The sequence below is a fragment of the Pteropus medius genome, unplaced genomic scaffold (genome assembly GCF_902729225.1).
Source record: "Pteropus medius unplaced genomic scaffold, Ma_sr-lr_union100, whole genome shotgun sequence".
NCBI lineage: Eukaryota > Metazoa > Chordata > Mammalia > Chiroptera > Pteropodidae > Pteropus > Pteropus medius.
In genome coordinates this window covers 241,976-264,622 of record NW_024355526.1, presented here as the reverse complement: position 1 = coordinate 264,622, position 22,647 = coordinate 241,976, and the positions used below count along the sequence as shown (strand labels likewise).

At 67.1% G+C, this 22,647-nt stretch overlaps 2 protein-coding genes across 4 annotated transcripts in view; one reads left to right on the top strand and one right to left on the bottom strand.

Moving 5' to 3' along the window:
* The window catches only part of KCNT1 (potassium sodium-activated channel subfamily T member 1), a 59,102-nt gene extending 41,345 nt beyond the window's left edge, over positions 1-17,757 (bottom strand). The window contains exons 1-2 of the mRNA XM_039858861.1: positions 17,227-17,757; positions 8,719-8,877 (exon numbers count right to left, since the gene is read on the bottom strand). Coding sequence (XP_039714795.1) covers positions 8,719-8,877; positions 17,227-17,636 — 569 coding nt within the window. The 5' untranslated portion in view covers positions 17,637-17,757. The remainder of the gene's footprint in view (positions 1-8,718; positions 8,878-17,226) is intronic.
* A 656-nt stretch (positions 17,758-18,413) lies between these two features.
* On the top strand, positions 18,414-22,178 carry SOHLH1 (spermatogenesis and oogenesis specific basic helix-loop-helix 1). Of its 3 annotated transcripts, none has more exons than XM_039858817.1 (5): positions 18,414-18,968; positions 20,593-20,727; positions 21,213-21,360; positions 21,772-21,872; positions 21,958-22,178. In XM_039858817.1, exons 1-5 carry the CDS (start codon positions 18,748-18,750, stop codon positions 22,136-22,138), a joined length of 786 nt encoding a protein of 261 aa, XP_039714751.1. In that variant the 5' UTR covers positions 18,414-18,747; the 3' UTR covers positions 22,139-22,178. The 3 variants fall into 3 exon arrangements, with proteins under 3 accessions (XP_039714751.1, XP_039714750.1, XP_039714749.1); XM_039858816.1 differs by having other exon boundaries at positions 21,769-21,872; XM_039858815.1 differs by having other exon boundaries at positions 21,213-21,872.
* The last annotated feature ends 469 nt before the right edge of the window (positions 22,179-22,647 follow it).

Below are 22,647 nucleotides of genomic sequence, written 5' to 3'. Positions count from 1 at the left end.
AGAGACAGGAAGTAGGCGGTGGGGCCGGGGCTGGGCGAGGGGCTGGGGGTGAGAGTTTAACGGGGACAGAGTTCCCATTGGGAAGATGAGGAAGTCCTGGAGGTGACGGTGGTGACGGCCACGCACAGTGCGACTGTGCCGGATGCCACCGAGCTGTGCACTCATCCTGGTGAACACGGTCGATTCTGTGTTATGTGTTTTTTTCCACAGTAAAAATATTGGGAAGAAAGGCACTGAATCCAGCAGGAGGGGCCCCCGCCGGCCCGGGGGGACGACGGGCATCAGATGGGATGACGGCCGAACACGGGCTGTGCGTGTCCTCAGGCCACTAGGGTCACCACGAACTCCATGGCTTAACGCGACACACGCGGAAGATCTTCCAGGTGAGCGGGCGAGAATCCTAAAACCTGAGGCGGACAGGGGCTCCCTCGGGAGGCTCCGGGGGGAGGTCTCGGGGCGCCCACCTGCCCCAGCTGGGCCCCTTTCCTCTGTGGTGCCACTTCAGCTTCCGTCCTCCTCCTCCGGGCCCCCCTGTGATGACGTGGGGCCACCGGACAGTCCCCCCATCTCAAGACCCTTCATGACTTCTGCAAAGTCTCTCTTGGTCCAAGTCCCGGAGTCAGCATGTGGACACCTTTGGGGGGCGCTGGTCAGCCCATCGCACACGATGGACTCCATGGTATGGCTCAGCACAGGTCAGCACAGGTCAGCACAGGACACCGGAAAGAGGAAGCCACGCAAAAAGCCACCGTCAGTTGTCACCAGCTGAGGCTGCCTCGCTTTGAACTGGCAGGTGAAGCGGGGGAAGGGCTGAGCGCGCCTTCCTGCCTCCCGCGGGACCCGTGTCAGATGCGCCAGCTCCAGGGCAAGGGGGAGCCCTGGCAGAACGTGGCCACTACGCACGCGGGGAGACACAGAGCAGGGGGGCGGCTCGTCCCCAGCCCCAGTGACGACCTTCCAGCGGGGCTGCGATCCTCAGATGCAGCACGGGGACTGATGTTCACACGGTGTCACCTTGAGGTGACAAGGGGGAGCATAACTGCTCCGTGGAAGGGTTGGGCTGTCATCGCTGAGCCAGGGTGTCCATCTGGCCATCCCCAGCAGAGGGACAGCCAGGGCAGGAAGCCACACGGAGACCAGTGGCGCTGGAAACGCTCTCCTGCCTACGTCATTCAGGCTCAGTCCCCGACGCCTTCGGACCCAACGACCAGGTGACCAGGACTGTCCGAGGCAGAGAGAGGCACAAGCAAGCCCGCCCGGAAGAGGTGAGCAGACACGCCGGGCGGCAGGACGTCCTCCAGACCGGAGGCCTGGTCTGCTCCACCTTCGCCGTGTGACAGTCACCGCCACCTGGGCTTTGCTGAGGGTTGCAGTGCAGGGCGGGCTCCAGGCCCAGCAGTCACTGGCTGGTCCTGCCACTGTAAGGCCGAGGCGCCCCTGGGCTCGCTGGCCGGCAGCTGCCCAGTTCCTAAAGGTCGCCCTTGTTCCTCGGCACGCGGCCCCTCCATCCCTAAAACAGCAACGGCGTGCGGGACCCACGGGCCTCGGACCCGCCTCCCCCGCTGCCGGCCAGAGAAGTCGCTCCGTTCTCACGGCCCCAGTGACCAGGCCGGGCAATCGCCTCTGGATTAGCTGCAGTCAAGTGGTCGGTCGCCGGAATTACTCTGCGAAATCCCTCTCGCTGTCTGTGTGAGCGTCCTGCAGCTGCCGTGAGCACACACCACGGGCGGGCGGTGTGAACGGCAGACACTTATGGCCCCGGGGCTGCAGGCCGCAGCCCAGGCTGCGGCGCGGGCAGGGCTGGCTGTCCTCAGCCACGAGGCGTCGGCTCCAGGCCTCGCTCCTAGGGTGGTGGTTGATTGTCTTCCCTCTGGGCCTGTCCCCCAGGTCCCCAGTCATGCTGGATTAGGGCCACCGTAGTGACCTGTTTGCCCAGTTACCTGTAAAGGCCCCATTTCCAAGTCCGGCCCCGTCACAAGGTGCTGGGGCTTAGGGGTCCAACGTTCACATCTCGGAGGGACGCACGCGGCCCAGCTCCAACGCTGTGCGAGGTCCCGTGACCCTGGGCGACGTCCCATCACACTCAGCCCCGGGGATCGGGGCGGCAGGTCTTGGGGGCCGCCCTGGGCAGGAGCCGTAGGGATTGAAAGGAGCTCGTGAACCCACCAGACGCCACACGATGCTCCTGGACTGAACGAGCAGGAGGGGTGCGTTGGCAGCCACGGGACGGTCTCCCCCGAGCCAGGACAGCTGCTCCTCTGGGACTCTCGGCCCTGGCTCCAGACCCAGAGTCCTCACTCGGTCACCTGCAGGCTCTCTACTTACCTGGCACTACCTGGGATCCCTGAGTTCTGGGGTGGGGACGCCTCCCCTCTCCCCAGAGCAGGGGAGAGTCCGGGGAGATGCCCCATAAAGGCTGATGGAAATCTGTGCTTCCGGTGGCAGGCTCACTCCCTGCTGAGTGGCTGGGGCTCACTTCCTGCCGAGTGGCTGGGGCTCACTCCCTGCCGAGTGGCTGGGGGGTGCCGTGAGCTGGGCTGGCCACCAGCTGGGCTTCACTGGGGAACCTCTTGAGGTATCCAGCTTCTTGGGACCTTCCTGCCACCACGCTTGCACCCTATGATTAGGGGGTGTCAGTGTCCTGGAGCTGCCATAACAAAGTGTCACAGACAGGGCCTTAAAATAACAGGAATTTATTCTTTCTTGGTCTGAGGCCAGAATTCAGAAATCAAAGTATTAGCCGGCCATGTCCCCTCCAGAGGCTCCAGGGGAGGGTCCCTCCTGCCTCTCCCGGCTCCTGGGACCTGGGTGCCCCTGACTTGTGGCTGCACCCCTCCAGTCTCTGCCCTTTCCCCACGTGGCCTCTCACATGTGTCCCCTTCAGAGGATGCCAGCATTGGAGGTCGCGGCCACCTACGTCCAGAACCAACGCATCTCGAAGGCTTTGCCCCGATCACATCTGCAGAGACCCTATTTCCAAATGAGGCCACGTCCAAGGTTCTGGGCGGACGTGAAGCTTTTTTGTGGGGGGGACACAATTCAAAACTCTACAGACTCCTTGCTCCTAACGTCCCGCCCATTAGCTGTGTGACCCCGCACACGTCCCTTTCCCCCGGGATCTGCCTCCACTCGCCCAGGGGCCTCGCCCGGTCTGGAAGGGCAGGAAGCTCCCAGCAGACTCTCTCTAGGGTCCTGGACACTCTCGAAGCTTACGGACTTGAAATCAAAGCAGCTTCACCCCACGCAGGCTCACGTGCCACCCCTTCTGTACTGGCGACTTCGTCCCCCGGCCCCCAGGGACTGAATGTTTGTGTCCCCCAGGTGCCCAGGTTGGAGCTGGTGTCGGGAGGTGGCGAGGGTCAGCTGAGGTCACTGGTGGGGCCCGGCGATGGGCCTGGCGCCCCCGTAGGAGGAGACCCCAGACAGCTCACGCCTGCCGCCTCCACCTCCCGGCCCCCGCCTCGTGAGGACAGGCAGAGAGGTCTGTGAACGAGGAAGGGGGCCCTCGCCAGGACCCCAGCATGCTGGCACCCCGACCCTGACGTCCAGCCTCCAGACTGAGGCGTAAGGGCTGTCGTTCCAGCCGCCCGTGCTCCGGGCTGTGGCTGCGGCCTGGGCACGGCCACCTCCGTTTCCGTCCCCACAGCGGCTGAGCGAAGTGCCAACAGCGCGGTCACAGGGTCAACAGCCCCGCGGGGAGCCAATGGGAACCACAGTTTCAAAACCTGACGCTGCTCGTGCTGTTCCCGACACGGACACCGGGGGGCGCTGCTGCCTGCGCAGGGCCCCAGGGTCTGTCGTAAGTGGCGGTGAGATGCACAGGCGTGACGGGCACGGCGCCCGGGGGGACGCTTGCGTGGCCAGCTCGGGCCCCCGCGGTGGCCAAAGGAGCCGGGACACACATCCTGCCCCCTCTCACCGGCAGACACAGCACCGGCTGGGACCCGGCATCACCCCAGAGTCCCTGTGGGCACCGTTGAACGGACGACAGTGTCCCCGCCCTCCGCATCCAGCTGCCTCCCCACCTGGCCACCTGCTCCGCCCTCCATCCCCAGGCTGCCCCAGGTGGGGACGAAGGTGGAAGAGGGGACAGGCGTGGAAGGGGCCAGGTCAGGGAGGACAGAGCCAGGCAGGCTCCCGGGAGGCAGTCGTGGGCTGGAGGGCTGGGCAGGGAAGGGGTGGTGGACAGCGCTCCCCCCCAGGGGTGGTTCTGACTCCCCGGGTCACGCTGGAGGCAGCAGCGCTCTCTGGCCCAGCTCCCTGATGCCCAGTTGTCAACGATGGCAGTCGATTGGTTCTGAGCATCCGCCGGTCCCAGAGACGCCCCCGCAATGTCCTGGCAAGGCTTCACCCCATGGGAGGAGCCGGGCTTTCTCCCCTAACCGCCGGGAGCCCAGGGTCTGCTCAGCTGTGGGGAGGGGCACGCCTGCGGAGACCCCAGCCTCTCTGAGCCCAGGCCCGAGGGTCCCCTGCCCCGGGAGCAGCAAGGCTGTCAACAGTCACTCCTGCGGGGCCGGGCAGCCGTCTGTCCTCACGGCCACCCTGCCTGCCTGTCCGCCCACAGCTCAGCCCGTGTGAAGCAGTATCTGGTGTTGCTCAGATTCAGAGAAAACACGCCCTCTGCTGACAGAAGGTCTCGGGCAGATAGCGAAGGGGGCTTTTGGGGCAGCTGGCCCCTGGTCTCTGTGTCCTGTCTGCAGCAGGACACCCCCGAGGCCCCCAGAGCCTGGAGCCGCAGCCTGAGCCACTGCCTACCTGGCCCGGAAGAGACGGGGTGCTGACCCTGCCACTGCCCCCCACTGTGGCTTCGGGGGCCCGCTGGGCTTGTTCTGGCTGGGTGGGCAGCTGTGGACAGCAGCTGGTCCCATCGTGCAGGCGATGGCAGCTGTCAGCCCCCCTCTCCTCACTGGTGGGACCCCTGACCCCAGCCTCTGGTCATTCTACTCCTTGTGGGGGACGAGCCTGGGGGTGGCAGCCCCGCCTCCCTTGTACCTCGGGGTGCAGCGCGCATCCTCGTCCCCACAGCATCCTCCTGAGCCTGGGGTGGGGGCGAAACCTCTTGTCCAGGTTACAGACCGGGGTGGGTGAGGGGACACTTCTAACGACCAGAGCGCCCGCCCATCCACCAAGCCCTTCCCCACTCCCTCCGCCACTGCCTATCACCCCACTCTTTTGGGTGCAGGGGCTGTCGTCACCCCGCTGCAGACGGCTCACAGCCTGGCTGGGGTCTGCAGACCCCCGAGTCTGTCCCCAGGACCACGGTGCCAGTGCCCAAGTGTCAGGCTCACTGCCGGGCCAGTATGGACGGAGGGGCCGGGGCCTGGGCGAAGGGGCAGCGAGCTGTCGGCGGACAGGGAGGCCCAGGCCCAGGGCCCAGGTGCACTCCGAGAGCCTTGCTCCCCAGGAGCCCCGAGACTCAGCTGGCAGGCAGTGATGAGGTCACCCCGGGACCTCAGCTGCCCCTGGAAGGCGTGGGAGCTCTGCTCTGCCCGCCTCCCCCCTGCTCCCCGAGAGGCTGAGCGGCGATGCAGCCTCCTTCGCCCACATGGGCCGAGCCGTCCCTCCCACCGAGGCCACGCGTGTGAGGCTGTGGTGACTCATGCCTGTGGCTTCATCCCCTTGGAGAGCAGGAAGCTCGTGGCTGCTGGAGCCGGAAGTCAGGGCGGCGGCACCCTCGACCCCACAGAGCCTGCCCTGGGGGTGAGCGGAACCGAGAACGGGAGGAGGGATGGGGTTCTTAGGCAAGGCGGGGCGGGGACCCTGCAGCGGGCTGTGGAGGTAGTGTGGGGGCAGGGCCAGCCCTGCTGGAGGTGGGGTCTCCTTGCCCCTCAGTGAGAAGGGATCAAGCTCAGCTGTCTCTGGCCTGGTGGAGGTGCCCTCGGCAGGGGCTGTATCAGCCTGCATCCCAAGGTCCACCCCCAGGGCTCTGGGCGACGTCCCTGGGGCCCGCCCCAGCTCTGCGAGCTCCTGCAGCGCCCGCCGAGTGTGCTTGGCCTGCAGGCGGGGTGCAGGCAGGTCTCCCCAGTCTCACCTCCCGGGCCTCTGGCCACAAAGACCCAGAGTGTGTTCTGCCCCGTCCTCGACAGGGAGCGTCCTCATCACCTCCCCCTGCACGCACAAGCCTGTGCCCCACCTGGGGAACCAGTGACAGTGGACAGGGCCCAGGCATCGAGAATGGGGGTGCTGACGGAGAGGAGGGACGTGCAGGCTCCGGGGGCCCAGGGCGCAGGCATGCAGGAGCGGGCCTTCGGTTGCGGGCCTTCCTGTCCCTCCCCTCCCTGAGGTTGGGGTGTCAGCTCAGTGCCCAATGGGCCTCCACGTGTGTGTCCTCGTGGAGGGGGGCTCAGGTGATCTTAGGGCTCCCAGGAGCCCTGCACTGCCCGTCCCCACGAGACCTGGGAGAACAGCCTGTGAGTACAGTAGGGTCGTGAGCGGGGCCAGGGCAGACCGGCCCGCTCTGCCGTGAAAGCCACTGCGGTCACCTTCGGGCAGAGAAGGTCTGAGAGAAGAGAAACACTTCTGAGGGGCTCCCTGTGCCACGAGTGGAGGGGCCCCCCAGGCCCCGCGAACCCCCAGACCTCCACCTCACTCACTGCTAAGCCCCACCCCAAGGCTGGCCGCTGCTGGTCGCCGTGCAGCGGGCGGCAGCGTGCCTCCCAGGGCGCAGAGGCAGGACCGCCCAGCACCTGGCCAGACACGTGCAGACTGGCAGCACCCCCAGCCTGTGGGCCCCGGGGACGCTCTGAGGCAGGAACCTCCGCCCAGGCCCTGTCACTCCTCTCTGGGGGGAGGGGGGGACTTTTCCTCAACAGCCTGTTGGGGGCCAAGCCTCTCTCTTCCCCCGTCTCAGCATCTGCACGTCCAGGTGCCACAGCATCTTTCCTCCAGAGGGTTCACAGACACACACACACACGCATGCACGCACGCGCACACACGCACACACAGCCCGCCCCTGAACACCATCAGCATAACCACAAGGCTCCTGGGGTCGGCACACAGACTTTCCCTCAGAACAAGGGGGAGCAGGACGGAGGCGGCTGGCCAGGAGCTGGGCCTGGGGGAGGCAGCGGACGCTAACGGGTGCGGGTTTCCTTCTGGGCTGACGGAATGCTGTGGGACCAGACGGCAGTGGCGGGGCCTGACCTTGGGACTGGACCGAATGTCACAGCACATTCACGCTTTGCTCATTTAACCACAGTCAAAAACCCCAAACCACGGGGCCCAAAACCCCATGGATATTCAGGGCCAGCTTCCATGCCTTGCGGAACGCGGTGGCTCCCTTCGGGCAGACACACGCCACCCTGTGGCTGACGGCAAAGACCTTTGCCGTCCGCTCCTGAAAACGGAGGGCTGTGTCACTCCAGTTACATCAAGCGCAGTCACTGGCATTTAGCAGGGCACCCGGGGGCCCCGGGCCCATGTGAGGAGGTGGCCGCCACTCCCTGCCGGACAAGCTGTACTCCAGAGTTAGCCACGCCCCGGCGGAGCAGGCACTGAGGGGCTGGTGCCCACGCAGGAAGATGCGGAGCGCGGGGTTCAACTCAGGGAAGCCCCCAGCCCTGGCTGTGCTCCCAGGGGGTGGGGACGGCAGAGCCCCGGGCCACGTGCCCCCTCTGCGCACGCGGGGGGTCCCCTGGGGCGTGTATTCTCAGGGGGAGTTAAGTGTCACCCCAGCAGTTCGCCCAAGACGACAAAACACAAAACACCGTCACCATTACAAAGCCCCTTCCTTGCCGGACTCGAGTTCCCCGATTCTAGGTGGCGAAGACGCGGGGCTGGAGCTCTCCTGACCTGCTTGGGGAACGCGGCCACGTGTGGTGTGAGGTCTGAGGACACTCCGTCTCCGGCAGCAGGCAGATTTGAAACCCCCCTCCACAGCCTGAGCAGCGGCTCCTTGTGAGGCGTCCCCACGGCCGACCCTGCCCCTAGCGTGTTTCCCCAGCGGCAGCTCCAGCCGGGAGCACTCTGAAGCTCCATTTGCGTCCCTGAGGTTTTTAACCCCTGTACTCTATGCACCAACCGGAAAGACTGCAGCCGGGGAAACCGCAGACCCAGCTCATCCAGCCCACGGTGCCTCCCCGCCGCCCCCGGCCCCCCGCCCCCCCGCACACACCGCGGAGGAAGCCGGTTCCCACCCAGGCTCCAGGCCCCTGGGAGTCCTCGGCACTCGCCTCCCCGCCCTCCCTGGGGCTGAGAAGGCTGAAGCGCCGGGTGTTTACCCGACACAGCTGTTTGGGGAAAGGGCGAAGGAAGCAACGTTGCTCCCAGCTGCACAGGAAGTGTTCCCCAGGGCTCATTCTGAGGTCCTTTACCGAAAGACTCAAGTGCATTTTGCTTTTTTTTTCCGCCCAGGAGCATTTGAGGGGACCAGCATGAGCTCGAAGGGCACGATCCCTCAATTCATAATAAACGGCCACAGCCGGAGTCTGGAGGACTCCAGCCCTCTGCCGAACCGCGGGGCTCCGCCAGCAGGGCGCTTCGGCCTTGGCTTGTCCCCAAAATCAGCAGAGCTGTGAGCGGGGCTGGCAGCAGACTCGGGGAGGCCAGGCCCCGAGTCGGTCTCTAGGACGACGCCCCAGCACAGAGCGTCCTGTCCCACCCTCCGGGCCCCCGCCCCCACGCGGAACTGCTGGCCCGGAAGCCCGGGAAAGTTGAGGGCCCCGCGGCGTCCAGCACCGCGGACAGCTCCGCGGACAGCTCCGCGCGCCCCCGCCCTACCTGTCGTCGTTCTGGAAGGACTGGTCGCCCAGCAGCAGGTCCCGGAAGCGGTAGCGCGGCGGCAAGGGCAGCACCTCCGAGTCCAGGTCGCTCATCGTGAGGCCGGCCGTGTCCAGGAGCACGCCGTCCCCGCGGCCACCGTCCCCAGCGCCGGGCCGCCTGCGGGCACACGCCAGCGCTCCCTCAGCCCGCGCTGCGCGGCCCCGGCCCGCCCCGCGCGAACCCCGAACCCCGGCCCGCCCCGCGCAGACCCCGAACCCCGGCCCGCCCCGCGCAGACCCCGGCCCACCGCGCGCAAATCCCGGCCCACCGGCCCGCGCAGCCCCTGGCACCTCTGTCCTGCGCAGCGCCTGCTCCTCCGCCTCACAAGAGGGCCCCGCAGCCTCCCCTGGGGGTCCCCCCGGGGACAGGGCGCACTGCCTGGCCCCCCTCCAGCCCCCGCGCAGCCCCCCTCTTCCCGCTCGCCTCTGCTCCTTCCACCGCGAGCCAGCCAAACAGTGCAGCCCCTCGCTGCCACCTCGCTGGCCGCGGAGCCGCTGCACCTGCCCGGCTCACGCCAGGGGGCCTCCAGGGCTGGCCATCACCAGCTCAGGGGCAGCCCTCACACCAACGCTGCCCCCGCCAAGGCGGTGCCAGCCCCCCCAGCTTCCCCTCCCAGGCTTCGCCAAGGCTGACTGCTCAGCCTTCTTCAGGTCCCAGAACACCCACCTCTGCCCCAGACACCCCTCTCAGACCCTCAGGCTGCCAGGAGACTCAAGGGGGGGCCTTCTCTGGGGCCACGCAGCCCAGGTTGGAACGGAGCATTGGGGGCGGTGTCGGTGAGCAGGGTGGGGTCCCTCTGGGCCCAGAGCTGCCCACGCCACTGTCGCCAAGACTCTGGGAGCACAGAGACCCCTGCCCCAATCACCTAGGTCAAGGAGACCTGGAGGTTCTGGAGCGGGGGCACGGGGGCCAGCCCAGGTAAACCAGGAGGGTCCTTGGTGATCTGCAGCCTTTTGGGGTCCCAGCATTGTCTTCTGGGGCTCCCACGCCTTTCTTGCCCCCATTCCCACGTCAAAGTGAGTTTGGGGTGCAGTTACTCACACACGGCAGGTGGAGGCAGGGCCCAGCAGAGTGAGAAAAGCCCCCGGTTCCCAGCCTCATGGGGTGCAGACCCAAAGCCCTCTGGGCATCGGCACCAAAGCCTCCCCGCCCTCCGAGTCAGACGGTCGCTAGCCACCCCCTATCCCCGTCACAGGGCCGCGGTACTCGACCCGGCTGAGCAGCTGCGCACCTGTCAACTGGATGCAGTGGGGACATCGTCTCCACGGCACTGATAGGCAAATGGAAGCCCGGGCCATCGGCGTGAGTGGGAGACTTGAGTCAGACCCCAGTGCTCCTGACCCCGACCAGCGCCCCGGGCTCCTGGTCCTCTGGCATTGCTTGACCGTCCAGGCGAGCCCAGCCCCACGCCACCCACCCCTCCGTGCTGCCCCTCAGACAGCCTGGCCAGTGAGGAGGAGGCAGGCTCCCCCGGCAGCCTCGCCCGCTGGGCTCAGCGTGCCCCTCGCCCAGCTCCCCCAGGAGGGCAGCACGTCAGCTGTGACCCCTCCGTGTGGGTGACCCAGGAGACGGGCGGCACGGGCTGGGGGAGAGGGGACGCTCCGTCCTGTCAGGCCCGTCCTCCTAGGTTGTGTGGCCGGCTGGACGGCAGCAGGGATTGGGAGGAGCTGGCTCGGCCTCCGGACAGGTGCAGGAGTCTGCTGACCACACTCGGCACCTGAGCTGGAAATTGGAAAGGCGGCCGCCGAGGCCGGGAGCAAGGGCCACTCACCTGGAGCATGGGGTCCACGCAGGTGGCAGGAGCTACAAACCCCCGCCTTTCCTCAAGCCGGGAAGAGCAGGCACAATCCCTGAGCCCCCAGCCAGGGCCGGCTCCATCCCCCTGGCCCCTGGGACCAGCAGCTCACAGCTGTCGGGAGGGGCTCAAGGGCCATCCCAGGCCAAAGCTGTTTTCCCAGGTCACAGGTTCAACCCCAGGAATCTGGCAGCATTTGAAAAATAACATTTTCCTAATTGCATCAGCGTGGCTGCGTGTTTTTCCTTAGTCACAAGCTGGCTGGGCCGCGGGAGGAGCCGGCAGGCGGGGCAGGCGGGGCGCCGCACAGCCGGAGGTAGGGGCGGTGTTTTCTTGGTTCTGCCCATTGGGCCAGAACTCCAAGAGCCCGCCGGCCCCCCAGGCATGGCTGCCCCCCATCTTGAGCTATTTGGGTTTTCTCTTCTGACCCCAAGGCACAGACTTGGTGAGGCCGTGGAAAAGCTGAGGGTGGGACCTCTGCTTGCTTCAGGGGGACACGGGGAAGGACGGGCACCAGGAGTCCAGAGGCCGGCCCCACCTTGGAATGTGGCCTGAGGAGGGTGACAAGCATATGCTGGCCCCCCGCCCTCAGTGCGGCTGTGGCACTGAAGATTCGGGTGAGCTCACGGTGGGGAGCAGACGCCCCGCGGACCTGCCGGCACCCTCCCTAGTCCCCCAGCAGAGCCGAGGCCCACGGGAACCCGCTGTGCTGGCCGAGGGCCGGGCCCCGAGATCGCCTGGAAGCGTGTCTGTGTCGGGGGGACATGAGCGGCTGCTGGCCGTGTCATGGGGGTCTGGATGAGGCCTCTCCCCGAGGCCAAAGGCCGGCGTTGCTCAGCTTTTGGGAGGGACGTGGCGTGAGAACATGACCCCCACACGGCTGCCCAAACACGGGTCTCCTCGGTGTGCGTCCCTCGTCCCTCCCCACTCCCTCCTCCCTGCATGACGGGGGCGGGGCAGTCAGGGGCCTGAGAGCACGCCCATTGTCTCTTGTCCTCTGTGTGGTGGCCGCCCGGAAGGACTGCCGGTGTCTGCAGGAACTCGGTGCTTTGGTGGCTTGGGAGAGTGTCCACTTCCCTGGCCCTCACTCACCCGCAGGATGAGGTCTGTGGGACTTGCCGCCCCTGGAGCCAGGGCGGAGCAGCCGCCCCTCCCAGGCAAGGCGGGGCGGGGGGGCGCCCCTGCTCCTCTCGGAGACTCTCGGCCGGCCAGGCCTGGGGAGCAGCGGAGGATCCCAAGGGCTGGAGCGTGGCTCGGCTCTGCCCCATCGGTCTCTGCTGGTGGCCCTGGGGAAGTCACTTCAGCCCTCTGGGCCTGTCCCCTCACCTGTGGATGAGCACTTGGATGGGCGCTCGGCGCGGCTCATGTGTGCTTAATCCGCGCGGTGCCGACCTGGGCTGGTGAGAGCCAGCGGTTCCCCACGTTCTGGGGGACACAGGCTGTGACGCTGAGCGTCGGGCCCTCTGCGGGCCGACTGGAGGCCGCTTTGAGGAGCTTCGATGCGGGACACTGACCGTTGGGGTCCAGCCAGAGAGGCAGAGGATGAGAGGGGCGTGCAGGGCGCAGTCGGCCTCCGCAGTCTGCACTTGCCCCCGCGGGGGTGCCAGCCATGTGCCAGGAACCGCGTGCCACTCAAGGGTGGTGGCAGGGAGCCAGGACTTTCTAATGCGATGAGCACCATGGGGTCACAGAGCCCCCGGGCGTCCCCGAGGTCCTGCAGCTCAGGTCGTGGCCCGCCGGGGTGGGGGCCAGGCGCCCGAGGCCGAAGCCGTCTGCTGGCCGCCAGGCCGGTGCTCCTCTGCGACAGACACTCACGCTGCTGTCCCTCCCACACCTGCCCGCTGGGTGCTCGAGCAGCCAGCAGGACTGAAGGGAGAGTGGCCGAGGCACCCTGGCCGCGGGCTCCACGCGCTGCAGGCAGAGCCGCGTGGTGTCACATGTGGTGTCACAAAGGCCCCGCATGGAGCACGCGAGAGCGGCACACACATCCACGCCGGAGCCAGACGCCCGTGTAAGCAGAGACAGGTCGAGAGCGGGGAGGAGCAGCGACGAGCCGTTTGCAGTGGCGGTCACAGTCCGGTCATCGCGAGAACGCCTGCCGGTCACGCGGGAAAGCAGATGGCGGGCAATGTGGCAAAGGGCCGGCGGGCGGCAGCTCGAAGGAGAGAGAGGACAAGCACGCCACCACGCACGCGACAGCGGCCTTGCTGGCCACGGGGAGCAGGGCCAGCGGTCACAGGCACCGGGCCGGGGGCCGCGGACCAGGCTCTTGTGCCCTCGTCCGCGAGGGGACAGCAGCGGAGGCTCCGAGGGCCACCGCGATGTATCGGCAGCTCCTCCACTGGGGCCTCTACCCAGGACACCCGCCCCCGTGTGCAAGGGGGGCCCGGGCACGCGCCCGAGATGCACTTTCAATCATTCACACTCAGATCCCTTTCCGGGAAGCCTGAGAGCCACGTCTGACACAGGGACCGGGGGTGCGGGTGTGTGCTCGTGCGTGTACAGGTGTGCCATGCATGTGCGGACCTGCGCGTGTGTAGGCACACACGTGTCCATGTGTGTGCACACGCGTGTGCACAGCTCACCCTGGAGAGACCCGTGAACCCTGCGTTATCACCGGCAGGGCAGTCGGCGCTGGGCGGGGGCCTGGGCAGGCGGAAAGCTGCCCAGCGTCTGTCAGTGCTGGAGAGCCGAGCGCCTCCTGGGCCCGGTGATTAAAAGGCATCTCGAGGGCAGGCCCGCCCTCTCTCCAGGGGAAGGGGCTTGGCCGGGACAGAGACGCACTGAGTGCCAAGTGGAAGCTCAGATGTGTGGCTGGGCTGAATTCAACCTGACGCTTCTAGTAGCTTCCGCGTGCCAAGCACGCCCAGGGCGCAGGGAGGAAGGGCTGCAGTGTGGGCTCCAGGGGGCGTGGGGCCCCAAACCACCCCTGGCCTTCCCGGGCTCAGCCCGAGTCACACCAGGTCCCCGCGTCCCTGTGCTGGCCATACCAAGCAGCTCCAAGGGCTGGCACAGCCCGTGGAGGTGCCGCAGGCTTTACACCAAGGCCAAGTAGGGTTGCCATCCTGTCCACACCCAACACCTGGGAGGTCCCTGGTCCCCGACGCCCCAGAGAACCCGACTGCCTAGGTGGCATCCTGGTCCCTTGTCCTCCAGCCTCGCCTTTCCCTCTGCACCTTAGGGCCTCCGCGTCCGCCAGGTGGGGTGGAATTCTGTGCCTGCCCCACACCCAGGGCCTCTGCTGCCAACCTGAAACTCAGCCCTTCTCGAGATCAGATGCAGCCAAGAGGCGCCAAGCGGTGGCCTCTGGCCAGCACCCAGCGTCCCAGCAAGGATCTTAGAAGGCTCCACTGGGCCCTGTCCCTGGAAAGTGGCCTGTCCCATGGGCAGAAGGGGGCTGTCCCACAGTGAGGGAGGCCTGTCCCATGGGCAGAAGGGGGCTGTCCCGCGGCGAGGGTGGCCTGTCCCCTGGGCAGGAGGGGGCTTTCCTGCAGTGGGGGTGGCTTGACCCTGGGCGGGAGGCGGCTGTCCCATGGTGGGGGTGGCCTGTCCCCTGGGCTGGAGGGGGCTGTCCCACAGTGGGCCTGGCCTGTACCATGGGCAGGAGTAGTCCCCTGCTGAAGGGCAGAAGCTGAGCTGCTCCCTACGAATTGGGGACCACCCCTGCTCAGACAGGCACAGCATCCCCAAGGTCGTGGACTCTGGCCGTGGAGGGGAACACAGCAACGTCATCCACAGACCCAGCCACAGGGCCCCGAGGACCCCACGTGGGCCCCACGCCGGGCTACTGGCCTCTCCAGGGCCCTGAGCCCGTGCTCACCGGGAGCTGTCGCAGCTGATGCAAGACCCCGAGCTGCGGCCGGGGTCCCCACCTGGGCAGGCAGGGGGATGGGGAGTGGAAGAGCCCTTCCCTGCCTCGCTGCCTCCATAATACACAGCTCAGGGCACCCGAGGCAGCGCAGAGGGGAGCCCCCGGGCCACCTGCACCCTCTGGCCCACGGCTGCTGGTCCACACCGTGGCGCCCGTGCCCACTGCTGCTTCCTGTGCAGTCATCACGGAGGCCACACGTGGGTGCCGCGCATGACCTGCTCTCCGCCCCCGGCTTCCTGCCGACCTCAGAGCAAAGAAATTTGATTTCACACTCTGTTCAGGGGATGACAGACAGCTCGAGCCGGGCGGCGGGGGTGGGGGGGAGCTGAGAGGAGGGACGAGGTGGGGCCACCTGCCCGCAGAGCAGCCCTGCAGGGCTCGGCCGTCCAGAGGCCCCTGTGCCTGTCCACGCTCCCCGCCCCAGCGCCAGGCAAGGGCGCCACCCCTGGCCCGGGTCTCCCCTGTGGGAGGCACGCTGCACACAGTGCACCCGCACAGCGTTACGTGTGTCTGGGGCCGGGTCCACGGACAAGGGTGAGTGCACACGCCCACCCCTCCGCGCCCCTCACTGCGAGTGTCCGCCCATTGCAGAGACACCTTGGTGCGTGTGGAGACCCAAACGCCGATGGCGGGCACACCTGGGCACCGGCTACAGATCCCCGAATCCTGGGGGGCGGGGAGCGAAGGAGAAGCCCCAGGGGACAGCCTCCCAGGAGAGGGGACGTGGTAACAACAAAGCTCGGCCTCTGCCACGTCATGGGTTACTCAGACCCAGGCACGCGGACTGGCTGGGACACCCACGTGGTGGGTGGCCGGGCCAGTACCCTCGGAGGCTGGAGCAGACGTGGGCGAGAGGACACAGGTGACACCCATGGCCCGTACTCAGACAGAAGCAGAGCTCCAAGTAGGGACCCCCACCCCGTCCCCTTCTCACTCACCTCTGGCCGTCTGAGCTGCTGCTGCAGGTGCCCCCAGCCAAAGGCGCGCCCCAGAGTTCCCTCCCGTCCCCAGACCGGAAAGCCGCCCCTCCTGAGGGCCAGCGCTGGGCTGTACCTTTCCCAGGGGGCCTGAGCCACTTCCTGCTGCCCTGCAGACACCACTCTCTGATGTGGGCCTGCAGCGGGCGGGGACCCCCGGCCAGGCACTGCCTTGGCAGGGCGCCAGTCCCTGATCTTTGCTCCCTCTGCCATCAGGACCCAGAGGGTCCCGCGCTGGCCGTGGGGGGCAGGGCTGAGGGGACTGACAGTTCCAGGAAAGACCAGGGCAGGAGCGTGAGGGGAGAGCACTGGGCAGGGGGCGGAGATGGAGTTGTCTGGGGGGACTGAACCCAGCAGCCAGACCCCGAGAACAGCCGCCACCTCACGTGGAACAGGCGGGCACTCAGGGCAGGTGAAATGGGGGCGGAGCCCCAGAGAGGGCCGCACCTGTCCGAGGACGGAGAGGGGCAGAGGGGCAGCCTTGGAGGCAGACCCGGGCAGGAGCCCTCTCGGGGTCACTGTGCCTGACAGATGCGACCTGGTTGACCCTTCGGAGTGGCCTGAGGTCCAGGCTGCACTCACCTCCCCGGGCTAACTCCTGTCCCAAAGACACACAGTGACGGCTGCTCTCAGGGCACACATGGCTCCCCCAGGCTGGAGCTCCCAAGGGTTCCAGGCCAGCGCCTCTCCGCAGGGGTCCACCCTGACTCTAGACATGTGGCTGGACACTCGCCCTCCTGAGTCCCCCAGCAGGCACGACCCTTAAAGACCACCCACTCCACCCCTCGCTTTGCAGACAGGGAGACCCGGTCTCACAGGAAAATGGCTACTGGTGGCACCTGGCCTCCAAGCCAGGCCACCCGCCTTTCGGTGTGCTTGTCCACTCCTCTGGGCTCGGAGCAGCCCAACCATGCAGGACCCAGGGGACAGGGCTCGGCCCAGCTGGGACTGTCGCACAGGGCAGGCAGGGACAGGCTGCGGGTCACCTGGAGGCTGGCTCCCGGCACAGGGTGACAGGCAGACATATGCGCCTGTCCTCCGGGACGGGCGAGAAAGTGGACAGGGGCGACCCCTCCCACCCCATGGGGCCCCACTAGACTGCTGCGCTCTCTAGGGCAGTCACCTGGATGGGCAGGGGCCGTGTGGCATCCTGGGACACTGCGGGGTGAAGGCTGGCCGGCCACGGCTCGCTCCCAGGCCACCTGAAAGCCCTAGCCAGTCCACCCTCTCCTCACACAGATGCGCAAACGGAGCTCCGAGAGAGAAGTGACCGCCGGAAGTCACCAAGGGGCAGGAGTCCCAAACTCCCACCCTTCACGGACAGCACGCCAGCACCTGCACCCCAATCAAGCCTCGTCGTGGTAAGAGAGGCCCTTGAAACGCGCTTCCATGTGGGGTACCCTTGCCCCGTGTCCTGCTGGGGCGCGGCGCAGCCACCTCCACGCAGGAGCACCCCAGCGGGCCCCTCCCCCAGGCTCGGCAAGAGGGGGCTGGACGGCCCGCACAGCCCGCGGCCCCCAAGGTACGCGGGGTCCACAGCTGCCTGCACCCGCGAGACTCGGAACCGGCACTTAAAAATGGCCGCGCTCGGGTCACCTTCGCATCGGGGCGCAGACAGACGCCGCCCGGGCACCTGCTGGTCATTGGAGCGAACGCCCGGGTCCCGAGGGGCGCCCTTCCTCGCGGCGGTCAGGAGAGGGCGCTCGCGGGCCTTGGGGGGCGGGGAAGACCCTGGAGGAGATCTGGGGGTGGCACGGTCCTGGGGGGTGGCGCTAGGCCAGGCCAGGGTCCCCCCGCGCGGGGAGGGGCGCAGCCCACTGTACCTGGGGGCGCATCGGCCGTCATCGAACACGAAGGTCTGGTTGGTGTGGCCCCCGCCGCGCGCCCCCGCGTGGACGCCCCCCGGGCTGCGCGCCCCGTCGGGCAGCGGCATGCGGGCCGGCGGCAACTCGGACCCGGAGCCGAGGAAGAAGCGAGGGGGGCGCGACAGGCGACTTCTTCCGTCACTCGGCCCTGAAATACACTTTTCTCTCTCCGACTCAAAGGAAGAAAAGAACGTTCCAGGTCTTGGTTCGGGCGCCTGTCTGGGCGCGCCCCCTGCCGGCTGCGCCGGGAACCGCAGCGGCGTCGAGCGGAGCTGGGGAGGGCGGGGGCCCGCCCGCATCCTCACCCCGGATCCGCCCCCATCCGAGCTCCGAGCCTTCCGAACCCCGAGGAACAAGAGGGGGCTCATTCCCACAGGGACCTCCGTGGGGGCTGGTGGACTCTGGGCCGTTGGCGTTTCATGCGCACAAGCGGCGGTGAATGTCCCACTGGGTCCTGCCTGGCTCTGAGCTGCCGGGCAGATCAGCAACTCTGCCCTGAACCCCCCACCCCCCTGCCCCAGGACACTGGTCACTCCTCAGAGACCCGCACCAAGACCAGTCTGTCCGTGCGTGTCACACCTGGGAGCCACACTGGGCCTGGAGAGAGGGTGCATACTCTGCACCCTGAGGCCAGAGTGACTGCAAGCTGTCACCTGCCCCTCTCTGTTCTGGCCTCCCGTGGAGCTCCTTCTGCACAGGCAGAGAGGGGGCGGCAGGGCAGCACCCGCCCCCACCTGCCGCGGCGCAGCACCCAAGAGAAGGCGTCCTAGGAAGCAAAGCCGTGCTGCAGGACCCCGTGCGCTGCCACCCTGGGGCCCTCATGAAGAGCCCCAGGCAGGGACAGCCCTCCCTTCTGTCCTGGTTGCCCGGGAGACCATGTGGGTCTGCGATGCTCTCCGGCTTTCACTGAGCCGGGATCATGGCACAGACGGGGACACACACATGCAGAGGCTGAGCCAAGGGGGTGGGGCTTAGCCAGAATCACCCACAGCTTTCCTCAAGGCCTGGGGCGCCATCTCAGCCCCCACTGGGGAGGGGGCGGTCAGTGGGGTGGGGGGCTCCCCAAGAGAAGCTGGCCCAGGTGAGCTGGAGGGCGCATAGTGTGTACTTGGTGGTTCCCACACCCGCAGACTCTCCCAAGGTTCCACCGTGTTTGCTCCAGACACAGAGGGATAAACACAGGTGCTTTGGGGGAGCACTCGGCAGAGCCTGGGTATACTCAAAGTCCCCAGATGGGGTGTGTCTTGCGCGCACCCAGCTCATCGGTGGTGGTACAACCTGGGGGCCTTCCCTGGCTCTGTCCAGAGAGGCGGACGCTGGCTGCCACAGGGTCCCAGCCAGCGCAGCCGGGCTCGGCCCCGGGCAGGGCTCTGGTCTACCCCAGGACTCCTGCTGGTGTGTGCCCATCTCGCAGACCCCCAGCGGTGCCCGGCTGGCGGGTCAACGAAATGATCAGTATGTTGTCGGCAGTGGGGACTGATGAACTCTGACGTTTCTGAGGGCTTCAGGGAACTCAAAACTTGGCCCCATTCTGCTAGGGAGGAGCCAAGCCCAGGACCTCCACGGAAGAGGAGGGGTCTCTACCCGCCTCTTCCTCCTCCATCCTTCCTCCACCTTTCCTTCAATAAACACCCACTGAGCAGCTCCTGCCTGCCCAGCACCGGCTGGCCCCAGGGGAGCCTACTCGCTCCAAGCATGAGGCAAGGGCAGAGTGTCATTTTTTGAGCCCCCATCCCCCGAACCTACTGGAGACCAGGCCTTTTTGAGGACGCCCCTGGGGAGTGAGGCGTGAGCTGAGGGGTGGGGGAAGGGTCCCGGCAGAGGAATGCCGTGAGTGAAGGCCTTTGTGCCTCACGCGGGACCTCGGGCTGGCCCAGGGAAGCAGAGGGCGGTCCCGGCCCAGGCAGGAACAGAGGTGGTGCAGGCAGGAAGGCCAGCCAGCCAGCCATCAGGCGAGCTAGGGTGCTGAGGCCGGCTCAGAGAGGTGGGGGGAACCGAAGGCGGCCGAGCGGTGTCAGGGTGCCTCCTGGCTCCTCGGTGGATGGTGGCACTCGACTTAAGCGGAGCACCCAAAGAGGATGCGATTTGGGGGGTGGGTGCTCATGGGCCTGGGACCTACTGGCTGTGGGGGGGCAGGTGTATACCCTCCACTTGTCCCTAACTGCTCCTGTCCGTAGATCTTGCTAAACGGTTTCAGGGCCATCCCCTACTCCGTCTAACACTTGCAGTCCCCTACCACCTCTCCATCCAGCCCACGACAAGGTTCCAGAAAACTTCATCTTTTCTTCCCACACCTGTCGCCCCCCTCCTCAAGTAAGTCCGATTCCTTCCTGCATAAGGGGATCTACCTGCCCACCTCTGGGACCCTGGACACCAGGCCCGCGCAGAAGCCCGCGGACTGGCCGGGGCTCCCGTTGCGCTCCAGCTTGGTGTGCTGCCCAGCTGTCCTGGAACTCGCCATTTCACCCTGAGGGATTGCCCCTTCTGCCCCCTCTCCATAGGCTAGTAACTTATTTGTCCCCCAAGACGTGAGCTCCTTGAGGGCAGGGGCCACGACTCCAAATAGCCAGCTCCCAGCGTGGAGCTGGCACCCAGGGGGCACTCATGAGCGTGTGGGTGACAGGAGACCACATCGGAGTAGGGCTGGGCTGCCCCTCCCCCAAGTAGGGGAGGACCCCCCAAGCTGGGTCCCCTACCCTGGTGCACTTCTGAGGACTTGGGGTGCAAGGAACCTGGCCACCACCTTCTGGCAACTTCTCCGTGGAACTCCCCGGCCCGTGGGACATGCTGACAGGGGACAGAGCGCTGCGTGGGGCGAGGCCCACGTGGCTGGAGTAAGCGCGCGGTCGGCCAGGTGCAGGCGGGCTGGGGAGCACGTGGGGCGGGCAGAGCGCACGTGACGGGGCGGGGCTGCGGACGCACGTGCGTGGGGCGGGGCGCGCTTGGGCGTCTCAGGCCTGCGGCAGCCTCCTGCGGCGCGGATGGTGTCCCAGGGCCCCCAGCCGGACGCTGCGGTTCCCCGAGTCCCCATCTCCAGGGGGTGCAGGTGAGGAATTGGGGGTTGGGGACACCGGAGGAGGTGAGGTGGATATCCTCTGTCCAGAGGTGTTGGCGGTGTCCCACGGCTGCCATTGGCACAGACTGAGTCCCAGCATGACCCACCTGGGGCAGAGTCCCCGCTGCCCGCGGCGGGAGGGGGAGAGGGGTTCCGACCCAGGCCTCGTGCGGTACCCGCGCCAGCCACCCCCAAACATCCGTTACCGCAGCTGGCCTGCGGTGGTTTTGTGGGGTTCACGGAGCCGAGCTGGTGCCTTCTCCCAGCAGCAGCTGTCCCCCCAGCGGCGCCGGGTTCTGCTGCAAGGACCCCGGCGGGGGCTCGGGCCTGGCCAAGACCCCTGTGATGGCGGAGAGTCCCGGCTGCTGCCTCCCACGGAACGTGCTCTGCGAGAGGGAGCGCAGGTGGGTACGGGGTGCGAGTGCGGGGTGGGGGGGGGCTGGGTGCCGGAGGAGGGCACACTGTGGCTGCAACCGGGTTTCCCGCAGCTGGAACAGGCTTGTGGCGGCTGCCCAGCTAGGGGATAGATAGCGGTCCCCAAGGTAAACAAGAACCCCGTGGGTGCGTAGAGGCCACCCCTGCGGTCCACTCTTTGATCTGAATCCCTGGGCGCCTCGAGGTGGTGCATTTGGGTTCTCTACTCTCCAGACTCTGCCTGGGACCCTCCTCACCCCCAAAGCAGTGATGGTCCAGGCCTGGGCTGGCCAGGGGTCAGGGTCAGTCCGAGCCCCGATACAGATTCCTGTGAGCGAACCAGTGGTCTTGGCCTGTGGTCCTTCTACCCGAGAAGCTCCCGGGGCTGCTCTGAGGGGGGTTCTGGTGGTTGGAGCCCTTTTTCCTGGTCAAGGCCGGACAGGCTCACAGACGTTTGTCACTTGTCCGGAAGCAGGAAGCGGATCTCGGCGAGCTGTGAGCACCTGCGGGCCCTCCTGCCGCAGTTCGATGGCCGGCGGGAGGACATGGCCTCCGTCCTGGAGATGTCCGTGCAGTTCCTTCGGCTGGCTGGCACCTTGGTGCCCAGCCGGGAGAAGCACGCGGTGAGTCGTGTGCGGGCCTGGGCAGCCCCCTGTGGACAAGGCGCCACGACGGGCAGCTGGACCCTCTCCCTGTCCCCAGTCTGCAAGGCCGCCTTTCTCAGGCACTCCTCCGTTCATGCAGACTGTCCCCTCGTCACCTATGGGGGGGACACTGTGACATCCACCTCCCGCGCTTACGTCCGTCCCCTGCTTACGGTGGCCAGGCCAGCACGGGGCGAGAGTCCGTTTGCCAGGAGGCCGTGGGCGGGCGCGGCCTTCGCCCTCCCTGCCCCGTCCCGAGGACCAGGGTCTGCACTCAGGCTGGGACCCGGGCAGACAGCCAGGGTCGGCCACGGCCACTTTCCTGGGGAGTCCCTGGTTGGCCGTTTCTGGTTCTGGTTTGAGTTTCGCATTCTTGCTCCCTCCAAGGAGCTGTGGCTCAAGAGGCAGAAGGACGTTTTGCAGCTGGTCCCGGCGGGTCACACCGCAGCAGACGCACCAGAGCCCGGGACGGGAGCATCCGGCGTGACCATGTTAGTGTCCGCTGCGGGGCAGGGGGACCCACGGGGCTATGGCCGCAGACTGCTCATAGCCCCCTTTTGTCTTTGTACCATTCAGGCAACAGGGCCCCCCAAGCTGTGTGACCCTGGCGGTGGCCGAGGGGCTGGACAGGCCGGCGTCCGTCCCTGGTAAGCGTGAGCGGGTAGGAGCCTGGCCCCGAGTGCCGTCCTCGTCCCGGCGGAGAGGGGAGCCCTGTGGGACGGCTTCTGGCCCTGAGGACCGTGTGGTCTCTCCCTGATCGGGGAGTGGACATTGGCTGTCAAAGCAGGCAAGGGCCCCCCACGAGGGGCAGGCGTGCGGGCTGAGGTGCTCCAGGTGTCTCGGCCAGTAGCGGTTGGCTGTCCCCCAATGTGTTTTCGGCCAGGACCTTTCTCTGCCAAGGAACATAGGTCCAAGCTGGCCTCTGCCCCCAAGGACAGGGTCCCCACCCTCTCCATCCTGGGCCTCTAGGGGTCCCCAGGTTCCCCAGGAAGTGTGGGAACGTAGAGGGACTTGCTTCGTCCTCACTGCCGCCATGTCCGGCTCCCGAGAGCAGCCCACACTGCCGTGGCCTCGGTCCCCTGCTCCTTTGTGGCGCTGAGCTCTGCCCGCCCCCGAGCCCCGTCCTGCTTCTCTGTTCTGCTGGGTGAGTCATGGGTCTGTGGCTGTTCCCTCCCCTACGTGTGGCCTTTGTTCCCTGATGCCGCCCCCAGCCACCCACACAGGGCACCCCTGATGATTCTGATCTGCCTTGGCTGTTTGTCACTC